Source organism: Macrobrachium rosenbergii, chromosome 16, assembly GCF_040412425.1.
Source record: "Macrobrachium rosenbergii isolate ZJJX-2024 chromosome 16, ASM4041242v1, whole genome shotgun sequence".
Classification (NCBI taxonomy): domain Eukaryota; kingdom Metazoa; phylum Arthropoda; class Malacostraca; order Decapoda; family Palaemonidae; genus Macrobrachium; species Macrobrachium rosenbergii.
Window position 1 is genome coordinate 3,906,309 of NC_089756.1, and position 12,123 is coordinate 3,918,431.

The 12,123-nt window shown below is 41.0% G+C and overlaps 1 protein-coding gene across 2 annotated transcripts in view; it reads left to right on the forward strand.

The window, feature by feature from the left end:
* The window catches only part of Pnn (desmosome associated protein-like protein pinnin), a 71,228-nt gene that overhangs the window by 42,296 nt on the left and 16,809 nt on the right, over positions 1-12,123 (forward strand). For both annotated transcript variants that reach the window (XM_067118303.1, XM_067118304.1), the window contains 2 exons: positions 10,672-10,827; positions 10,958-11,096. In XM_067118303.1, coding sequence (XP_066974404.1) covers positions 10,672-10,827; positions 10,958-11,096 — 295 coding nt within the window. The remainder of the gene's footprint in view (positions 1-10,671; positions 10,828-10,957; positions 11,097-12,123) is intronic.

The window sequence follows — 12,123 nt, forward strand, 5'->3', positions numbered from 1 at the left end:
TATATCCATTATATATTATAAAAGTATGCAGTCAAGGGGTAAAATCCAATAAATAAAAATGTTTCCTATGTAACGGCTCGAGTCTCGTGAGCAAGTGAACAAAGCCATGTTATTCTTAAAAGAAAATGCTAGCACGAGTTACGAAGTATCAACTCAACGAAGCCTTGTTATTATGCCTAAAGAGAATGGTAGCAGGAATTGTCAACCACCAATTGATCGAAGCCATGTTGTTATGCGTAAAGAGAATGTTAGCAGGAATTGCCAACTACCAACTGAACGAAGCCTTGTTATCCGTAAAGCTCTCGAGATAATCACCAATAGGTGGCAGCACACGTACTGTAAGTCTGTAAATTTGGAATGCGGCGATCCGCTATAGATGACGATAATGATATTAACACATTTTAATGAAAATATCGATAATAACAACGTAGATATTGATTATAATACTAGCAGTAGTAATTGTGGTGATGGTAAGTGTGATAATGATAAATAATTATAATAAACTTTGTTTTTTAATAGGTTATTAGGATAACACCGAATGTTAGGCTAGGCTACAACATCAATGTGACGTTTCATGTATAATTTCGGCCAAAATTCTTACATTTTGAGCCTACATTATGTACATAGGAAGCAGGGGGATTTTTTAGGCCATTTTTTTTTTAAATGCGTCTTATACCCCGTTAAATACGGTATGTATTTAATTCAAACCTATAAATAAATAAAAGTAAATAATACGTCATCGTGTAGCCAATTGGCAATGCAAATGGCAGATAAGAAAATGTAAACAGACCAAACAGATGGTTTGAATGCCTACAATAAAAATGTTGAATACAGTAATAAAAGTAAGTATTAATCAAGGAGTTCAAGCATGATAAGATTTCATATGCTAAACGTAATAATAGGTATTATACATGCACATTTTTGGGATAATATAAAATGTATATGTAGGCTAGTCATACTTAGGATATAATATATGATGGATAATATATGGTAGGTACAGAATACATGTACATATGTGGTTGGTCGACTTACGACGAGATCGACTTACGACCGCTCTGTCAGAACCTAATGCCGTCGTAAGTCGACGACTACCTGTATATGAAAATGTGCGCAATTTCATATAGAATACAACAAAAAATAACTCATGGTTGTAGCTTTTATCAGTTTTGACATATTTTCATATAAATCACGATAAGTGCCAAAATTTCAACCATCGGTCGACTTTGACTTGACCGAAATGGTCGAAAATGCAATTGTAAGCTAAAACTCTTACATTCTAGTAATATTCAATCATTTACCTTCATTTTGCAACAAACGAGAAGTCTCTAGCACAATATTTTGATTTATGGTGAATTTTTTAAGAAAACTTTCCTTATGTCCGCCCTAATTCTGCTGAAAATCTCAAATTCTTTAGTCACTTTTTTGTAATTTTTGCACTGTTTTCTATTAGCAGTTACATAAAGTTTTATATATGAAAATGTGCGCAATTTCATGTAGAATACAACAAAAAATAACTCATGGTTGTAGCTTTTATTAGTTTTGACATATTTTCATATAAATCACGATAAGTGCCAAAATTTCAACCTTCGGTCAACTTTGACTCGACCGAAATGGTCGAAAAATGCAATTGTAAGCTAAACCTCTTACATTCTGGTAATATTCAATCATTTACCTTCATTTTGCAACAAACGAGAAGTCTCTAGCACAATATTTCGATTTATGGTGAATTTTTGAAAAAACTTTTTCTTTACATCCAAGCTAACTCTGCTGAAAATCATGTAAGAGCCTGACGCCATCTCTTCCAAACACATGTGTGTTCGTTGTCCATCGGAGTGGACAAGACAACAAGAGCATCTTGTTTTCTTTCTCTAAAGGAACGCGATTTCAACCATACAATATTTCCGTCTGTTTCTCCCTAATCATTGTTGTCTTGATGTATGTACAATCACCACTACTTGCATTGCCATGCAAGCATTCTAATCATGTACTCATAATGTTCCAAACTGTGTGTATGTTTCTGTTTGTGAAGACGCCAAACGTCTCGCCACTCCGATGGACGACGAACACACACGTGTTTGGAAGAGATGGTGTCAGGCTCTTACAATCTCAGAAATTCTTTAGTCACTGTCGTAATTTTTGCACAGTTTTCTATTAGGCGTTACATAAAGTTTTATATATGAAAATGTGCACAATTTCATGTAGAATACAACAAAAAATAACTCATGGTTGTAGCTTTTATCAGTTTTGAAATATTTTCATATAAATCACGATAAGTGCCAAAATGTCAACTTTGACGACCGAAATGGTCGAAAAATGCAATTGTAAGCTAAAACTCTTACATTCTAGTAACATTCAATCATTTACCTTCATTTTGCAGCAAACGGGAAGTCTCTAGCACAATATTTCAATTTATGGTGGATTTTTGAAAAAAACTTCTTCCTTACCTCTGTGCGCAGTAACTCGGCTGATAATCGCAGAATTTCTTCAGTCACCTTGTTGTAATTTTCGTACCATTTTCTATTAGGCATTACATAAAGTGTTATACATGGAAATGTGCACAATTTCATGTAGGATAAAACAAAAAATAACTCATCGTTGTAGCTTTATCAGTTTTGAAATATTTTCATATAAATCACGATAAATAGAAAAAATTCAACCTTCGGTCAACTTTGACTCGACCGAAATGGTCGAAAAATGCAATTGTAAGCTAAAACCCTTACTTTTTAGTAACATTCAATCATTTACCTTCATTTTGCAACAAACAGGAAGTCTCTAGCATAATATTTCGATTTATGGTGAATTTTTGAAAAAACTTTTTCCTTACCTCCGCACGCGGTAACTGCTGAAAATCTCAGAACTTCTCTAGTCACCTTGTCGTAATTTTCGCACCATTTTCTATTAGGCATTACATAAAGTGTTATACATGAAAATGTGTACAATTTCATGTAGAATAAATACAACAAAAAATAACTCATGGTTGTAGCTTTTATCAGTTTTGAAATATTTTCATATAAATCACGATAAATAGAAAAAATTCGACTTTCGGTCAACTTTAACTCGACCGAAATGGTCGAAGACTGCAATTTAAGCTAAAACACTTACAATCTAGTAATATTCAATCAGTTACCTTCATTTTGCAACAAATGGGAAGTCTCTAGCACAATATTTCGATTTATGGTGAATTTTTAAAAAAAAAACTTTTTTTGCGTCAGAGCATTACGAATTCATGGATAATTTTGTGATAATATTTTCTCTGTGTTGCTTTGATTGTTTTACAATTTGTTATATACTAAAATCACCGCAATTTAGTGTACAATACAACGAAAAAAAAAATAACTCATTAGCTTCAACCGTTTTGCCCACACCACGATTTCTATACAATTATATATGAAATTTTTTTTTGCGCTGTCATATATTCTAATATTTATATATGATAATGATGTTTTTTTTCATTTCTGATGGTTGCATACTAAACTTCAGGCAAAGACAAAAAAAGGAGCCAAAAATGAACTCTTAATCTTAAAAACTAAGCGTGCTGTGAATTTTTGAAAAAAAACTTTCTTTCTGCTTTGGCGCTAACTCCCGAACTCCGCCGGCATACGACAGACACTTTTGTAAATAGAGGCTCGGTGTTTAAGGGTTAATAGGAGTATGCCTACATACTCCCCCTCCGGACATGCTTCTGTTCTTGGACGCATCAACCGAGGGATGGGGCGCACACCTGGAGGAGTTGCTGACTTCGGGAGTGTGGCACCGAGATGACAAGCACCTTCACATCAACATCCTGGAACTCAAGGCATCCTTCCTGGCTCTCCAAGAGTTCCGGGATCGAGTGATGGGCCACTCGGTGGTGTTGGTGAGTAACAGTACCATGGCAGTGGCATACATCAACAAGCAGGGGGTGTCTAGTATCCCTCCCGCTCCACTAGTGCAGCAGATAATTGCATATTTCATAAGAATCGTTCAGATAGTGAAACAAGCATGAAATTTTGCACAAGTGCTCTTTAAAGTTCCTCTATCAGAAAAGGGCGCTGGCCACGCAAAAATTTAATATGGCGGCCAAATTCCAAGATGGCAGCCAGTATCGACAGATTTTGGCTAATTTTTCACTAGAATGGCATGTATTTGCTTCTAGCAATATGGTAAAGCTCTTCCATACTATTTCTTGTGAATATTATGTTTCTGTAGCTTCCCAGTACAGTTTACCTTTAAATATGGGGCTATATGGCTGCCAAGAAAAGGTAGAAACAATAATTATAATGAGAAATAATGCCCGTTCAACAATTATCGCTTTAAGCATGGATCTTGGTTTCTGTGGTTTTAGATCCTAATGAAGCCATCTCTTTCGAATAACTCATCAATTTTGAAGGAAAATTAATAAATGTAAAAGAGTGTATGTCTGCACACAACCAGGGCACACTGGTGACATCACTGCTGTGTAACTCAGCATGGGGTTCAGTGCCAGCTAATCCAGCTTTACTAATCCTGTAGTCTTAGACTAGTAGTTGTAGTATAGTTTAGTTTAGTGTCCCAAATGCTTTCTAACAGCCCCAGACCAGCTATAGTTAGATAGCCGCACCTGAATAGACAGGATGTGCCAGCGCGGGAGAGCTCTGGTGGAGGCAGGAGTTGCTTCATCTGGAACTGCAGAATCCTTCCTGTCAGCTGCAAGTGTAACCAGGACACGGCAGATGCACCAGGTTACAGCCTCTAGTTTGTACAAACTCCTGAGGACAGCATACACTGACTACTGTGCTGAGAAAGCAAACAACAATGAGCAGGCATTAGAGTTTGAGGAGTGGTGTGACCTTCAAGACAGCAGAGTCCACAGTTCCACTTCTGGCACATGGTGTTGTCTATGGAACTTGTGATATTCCTACTGATCAGGTCCTTCCGTGAGGCCAATTTTGTCCTCTACTGCCAGGCATTGCATGAGCTGATACCCTACTTCTTTTCCAACAATAATACAAACTATGCTCGTTGGCTGCCTATTCACCTCAGGGACATGCTTACCCTAGAGAGTTCACACCCAGAGTTGCACAAGGGAGTTCAAGGCTGGCAACTTTGTTGTGCACAAGACCAGTCACCAGTTCTCAGCAATGGCTCTTGACCAAGCTCATGAGCAGACCAATGCCTTTATAAAGGCTGATGGCGGAGCCATTGGGCTGACTGAAGATCCGTCAGCACTCAGAAGATGGATGGTGGTTGGCCCAGAGATCATCCGCTTGGTGTCTGCATACGAAACAGAGGTTCAAAGTAAGGAGTCTAATGAGCAGACAACACACCATGAACAAACACCTCATGCGCAGAAGACATTCTTGGAGAGAGTCAGCAAGCTGTCATTGGCTTTGCAACACTTGGGAAGTCCTTTTCAGGAAGAGAGCCAGGATCTGTATTCCATTGACAACAAAGACATTGCCCACCCCAGCTCAGCAGAACTTCTACAGACACACCTTGACAGAGGCCGCACTAAATTTCAGAAGTTTTCAGACTCTTTGGCAAACAATGCAGTCTCCTTCTATGAGCCGATAAAGAAGAACAGAACTGACTTCTTCAGGCAAGAAGCTGCTCCTGTAGAACAGTCAAAGCAGAAACTTCTGAAGGAGGATTGCCAGCTTTTTCTCAAAGCTATTTATATCCTGTCAGAGCCGTGAATGTGATCTGCAGGAATTCTTCCAGCACGAGAATCAAACATTCCCAGCTTCCCTTAGTGAGGGTGGTAGGCTGTACACATGTCAGAAGTCTCAGCTGACCTCGGTCCTGGAGAGTCATGTTACACTAGAAGACAAAGAACCAAAGACTGATGTCCTCATTGTAGATGGATCAGCTTTGGTCCATGCCTTGCCACCAAAGAAAGGAAAGACCTTTGAGGGCTATGCACTTTGCGACTTCTTGCCTGTGATACAATCCTATAGCAGCAAGTACACATCATCACATCTTGTATTTGATGTATACAATACATCCAGCCTCAAAGCTGAGACCAGGCTCCAACGTGGTCAAGGAGGAAGGCGCAAGGTGACAGACAAGAACACAATTCCATCCAACTGGCGCAATTTCCTAAGACACGATGCCAACAAGACAGAGTTGTTCCAGTTCCTGGCAGACAAAGTTGCCCAGATGTCTGCCACAAATGTTGTCATTGCCACGAAAAAGGTCTGCTGTCCTCAGCACTCATGAGGCTAGTCTTCAGGGACTGGAAAAGTGCTCTCATGAGGAAGCTGACACCCGCATCTTTCTCCATGCCAAATATGCCACAGAACATGGAGCCAAGACCATCACGGTTAAAGCAAATGACACAGATGTTCTTGTCGTTGCAGTCAGTGCTTTCTCCACTCTCCACAATCTAGGGCTAGAGAAGCTATGGGTGGCATTTGGCCAAGGCCAGAGCCTGCGCTGGATTGCTGTGCATGACCTGTGCAACTCTCTGGGCCAGGAGAAGGTGAATGGCATGCTCTTCTTCCATGCGTTCACAGGCTGTGATACAGTGTCAGCCTTCCGAGCAAGGGCAAGAAGACCGCCTGGCAGACATGGAACATCTTTCCAGAGGCCTCCACTGTGTTCTCCAAACTGAGTCACTACCCTCTCAGAGTGGAAGAGAGTGACCTGAAGGTCCTGGAGAGGTTTGTCATACTTATGTATGAAAGATCCAGCACTGCTGGCACTGTGGATGAGGCTAGACTTGATATGTTTGCCAGAAAACAAAGGGCATATGAGGCCATTCCACCAACCAGGAGCTCTCCTCCAACACACCAAGCGTGCTGCGTACCAGGCTGGTTGTGTGTGGGGCAGGCCACCCAGTGTCAGCCACAGCCAGAGAACCCTGCTGAGTGGGGATGGCAAAAGTCTGGTGAAGCATGGCAAGTCCTCTGGACAACCAACTCGCCCTTAGCCAAGAGTTGCCAACAGCTTACCAAATGTGGATGCAAAGCAGGCTGTCGGGAAAGGTGCAAGTGCTACAAGCTGGGTCTTCCTGCACAGCTCTGTGCACTTGCAAATGTGAAGTCTAGATAAATATTGCCCTCTCTTCAGTAGATAATCTAGCTTGAGCATCCAACGTGTCATGCTATGCCTACCTTCTTATCCTCGAATTTTTCAAAGGTGTAGGTTGAGAGACCTATACATAGATTGGTTGCGTTTTTAGTCCGTATTTCTCTTCTTTTCTTTTTATGGTTACAGTCTTAGACACAATGTTGTATGTGACCATACCATTACTATTTCAGTTGAAAATAGCATATTAGTTAAACTGTCTGATCACATGAATATACCATTAAATAAAAACAGTTGGTCTCTATGTCTGCTAGCGCTGTGGATAGAAAAAAAAACTTTTATGGCAACCATTTTGTACGCCATCTTGGTTACAATTCATTTAGTAAGGGTTTTCAATAAAATGTGTGGTATGGAACATTTTATAACCTAAAAGTCGAGGTTTAAAAAAAAAAAAAAACTGGCATATTCCATCCAATAGATGCTCCCAAACCAGTGAATCTCCAACATAGATGGCGGCCATTTTGAAAAATAGCCGCCATCTTGGATTTTCAGGTGGCCAGCGCCCTTTTCTAAGAGAACGTAGTCTTAGGAATGTTTGTGCCAAATTTCATGCTTGTTTCACTATCTGAACGATTTTTACAGCAATCTGCTGCACTACACCAGTTGACAATGTAGATGCATGAGTGGGTGCTGGCTCGGTAGAGCTGTCAGCCAGGTACATTCCAGGCAAGAGGAATGCCGTGGCAGAGAAGATCAGCTGCCAGAATCAGGTGAGCGGAACAGAATGGTTTCTTTACCCAGGAGTCGCGGAAAGGTTGTTCGGCCTTTGGGGGCGTCCAGTCATCGATCTGTTCGCCACCCGGCACAACAGAAAACTTACGGTCTTCTGCTCAGTCGTGCTGGACCCTTGGGCCGCTTTGGAGGACATGTTCCAGCACCCATGGGACAACCTTGACATCTGCTCCTTTCCTCCATTCTGTCTGACTCGCAAAGTGATCATCACTCCGAATCTCAGAATGATTCTGGTGGCACCCAAATGGCCACAGACCGTTTAGTATCCCGACCTGCTAGGTCTCCTTTCCGAGGCGCTGAGAGAGATCCCCCCTGGCTCAACCTGCTGTGTCAACCCTACGTTGAGCAGTATCACCTGGCAGTGCAGTCCCTGTGTCTTCACAGCTGGAGGTTATCCACTATCTCCTGCGAGCAAGAGGCTTTTCGCGTCGCTCAGCAACATGGATGGCTGGATACCTCAGACAATCCTCCGCAGTGTTATACCAGGGAAAGTGGTCCGTCTTCTGTGGTTGGTGTCGTGGATGGGGTATCTCTCCGGTTGGAGCTGCTGTTCAGCAGGTTGCGGACTTCCTTTCTTTCTTCGCCGAGAGAAGCTTCTCCCCGTTTCAGCTGTAAAAGGCTGTCGGGCCACACTCAGCCTAGTCTTGCAGCTGAAAGGTGTAGATATCTCCTCATCCTTCGAGATATCCCTACTGATGAGAAGCTTTGAGAGGTCTTGCCCACCCAGGGATCTCAAGACCCCTGTGTTGGATGTGACTCTTGTTCTAAGGAGCTTGACTCGTGCACCATACGAGCCTTTACGAGAGTTGTCAAACATTGGCGAAGAGAGTTGGCAAACTTCATGGACTTTCCTTTGATGTTAAACACTTGAGGGGATGGGATCAGTTACTCTTGATTTCATCCCGGATTTCGTAGCGAAGTTTCAGAATCCATCGGTCCCTGACACTCAGTTTGAGACTTCCACAATCCCCTCCCTAGAGGAATTTGTTGGTAATGACCCAGACGAGATGCTACTATGTCCAGTTAGAGTGCTGCGGCGCTACCTGAAGAGGACTCGCCACCTCCGGTCTGAGTGTCGACGGCCCTTTGTTAGGGCTGGCTCAACCAAAAATGAAGTGTCCAAGAACACGATCTCTTTCTGGCTTCATGAGACGATAAGTAGAGCGTATTCTGCTGCTGAAGAAGACATCACTGGTACACTTCGTCCGAGAGCTCACGAAGTGTGCAGCATTGGTCCGTCCCTCGTATTCCGGAAGAACCTGTCAGTCCCACAGGTTTTGAAGGCGCGCGTGTTGTCTCAACAGACCACTTCCACTTCCTTCTACCTTTGGGATGTGTTGTCCACAAGTTCTTAGACAATTTTTCCTTGGGTCCTGTGTTGGCTACTCAACAAGTTGTGTGGCTTACCCGGCTCCTTTAACAGGACAGGTTGCGTCTTGACTAAGATGTATGGTTGTGATTGGGAGGATGAATGTGAAGTGACTGGCCTCTCTTTCTTCTCTCTCTCTTCCTACGGGCAGGGAGCAGACGTGCTGTTACTTGCTGGATCTGGCTGTCGATGCAGGTAAGCACTCAACTAGAGCTTCCATTCTATTTCCTTTCAGGGTCATAGAAGCAACCCCACTCCTTCACTCCTTCCTCTTGCAAGGGTAGGAAGGAGACCATGACAATAAGACAAACCCAATGCTTGTATTTGCCTTAATGTCACCAACTTGAAGTTCTTCCTAGCCTACTTTGCCTGAACTGATGTTTCCTCATTCATGCAAAGGGACCCAGAAGTCTGACAATTGATCCCGTGTTTCTTACAACCCGATCATTTTGTCAGAGGCAGTTTTCCCTTCCTCGCTTTATCAACCAGGAAGGGAACATCAGATTCCTCCCTCCAACCAGTGAGTCTTCCTAATTTAAAGGACCGACAGTTTGTATATCGTGTCGGAACAAATCACAGTTTTTTACAGTAAGTTGTATTTTTCCTGACTATACGAACCTGAGGTGCTTTACATTGCATTTCATGCCCACCTCATGCCACCCCTCAGGCTGTACTCCCGCCTACCAGACAGTAATTAGCTGCCTAACCACTTTGTTTGAAAGTTCAACAGCCGTTTTCAGCTTCGCTGAAACTAAGTAATGAAAATTTTGCTATCTTAACCTGTCCTTAAATGATTCAATTATGTGATCCACTCACCTGTTCACGTTCTTTTTTCACTATGCAATCCAGCTTATGACAACAAAAACCACAAAACAGACTTACAACCCAACTATTATCGACCTAACCTTCAGAGAGCTTTCTCTACCCTGCCACCATTTGTTCAACACTCCCGCCCGCGTTTGTTTACATTTTTCTCCCTCCCGCCATTTTCGTCCTATGACGTCACTTCCTATGACGTCACAACAAGAACATACTTTTCAAACATAAGGAATGTTTTGCTATAAATAGTCATATAAAATTAAACATGTGCTTTCTTTTTATACATTTTCTAATGCCCATACCACTTCACCAATGCAGAAAATAAAAATAAAATAATGACTTACTTATAAAACTAACATATAATCAAGTAAGTCCTAACGTAAAGGACCTCAGATTTGTATGAGGAAAAATACAATTTACTTTAAAAAATTGTGATTTTTAAACCAACTGCTAAAGGTCCTGTTATTTTACATTTTAATGCATCTCAGATTTCCAAGAGCTGTTCAAACCTATTTGGGTAAGCATGACATTTGTTGAAAAATATTTTATTAATCTGTCAGAGTTGCTTCCCAGTTTTATTTGTGAAAAATGGAAGAGAGTCTTCCTTCAGAAAGGTGATCAGAAGTTTTCTTCCTTTTTTAAAGGTGGTTCCTTAGATCAGGTGCACCACTGCATAGTCATGACTAAGTTGAAACTTCTTATAGGAGGAACAGCGTGCCGCCATTGATCGCAAGCTCGAAGAGAAAGGTCGAGCTGAAAAAGAAGAACTGAGGCGTGAACGATTGGAGCTCTTTAATCAGAGGAAAGCGAGACAAGCTCAGATAAGACGTCTTACCTATAAGATGGAGCGTGTGAAAGAGGTAAAAGTTTCTTAATAGCTGATTGAAAAGTTGTTTTTGGGTTTATTGGATGCATTATATTTAAAAGTTTACTATTTTTTCAAATTTTTTCATCTTTAATAACACTACTTAATTTTTTCATTCTTGCTAGCATGAGGCTTGGGAGGCCCATATGATGAAGCTGACAAAGTTTATAAGAACAAAATCCTCTCCCAGAATATTTTGGTTACCTCGCTCACATACCTCTAGGACCACCAGCCTTGTGCGAGCCACACATGATATCATCTCGAGTAAGTGCATTGCTTTTGTTCTAAATTTAAGAAAGTCTATTAAACCCATTGTTTCCAACTTCAGTTTGTTTAAGGTTGGATGTGTTGAGATAATGAGCTCTTCATTCCAGGCACATTCAAGTAGCCTCAGCAGAATACTTAAAGGATGGTTTTTTTAGGTCAGGGTAGTAGAACTTCAATGTTACTATTTACAGATAGTTAAATATTTGGTACTTGTATAAAAACAAGTGAAAAATGCACCAAAGTTTCATCTGTGCAATCAAGTTTTCTGTACAGCTGCTACATCATGTAATCAAGGCTACCAAAAATAGGTTTATCTTTCGGTGGTCTCGGTATAATGCTGTATAAGCTGCGGTCACGAAACTTGAACCGTGGCCTGGTGTTGGTCTGTCCTATAGTGTTGCCAGAAGCACAATTATGACTAACTTTAACCTTAAATATAATAGAAATTTACTGAGGCTAAAGGGCTACAATTTGGTATGTTCGATGATTGAAGGGTGGATGATCAACATACCAATTTGCAGCCCTCTAGCCTCAGTAGTTTTTAAGATCTGAGGGCGGACAGACAAAGCTGGCACAACAGCTTTCTTATACAGAAAGCTAAAAGGCAGTGGAAAAGTCCTTTATTGTATAAATATATTTACAAAATTATGAAGAACTAAAGGATAACTTGGTCTCAGTAAGCTAAATATGTAATAGTTTAAAGCAGGGGTGCACAACCTTTTGAGCTACTCGGGCCACATCATCAAACATATATCTAGTCGAGGGCCACTAGACTAGATTTTACATGAAATGATAAATAGTTTGTAGAATGTTTAAAGATAAAAAAAACACAGTTGCTCACCTGTTTTGTTTTAATGAGATTTTTGACACTGAGATTCATGTACAAGTTTTTTATGTTAGGATGGAAATTTGTGGTTGCCAGTCTTAAAACAGAGTGCAGATTTTGATCACTTAGCCTGCTACGAATATTTGACTTGGTCTGGTTGAGCAGACTAAATGTTTGTTCACATATGTAGGTAGAGCC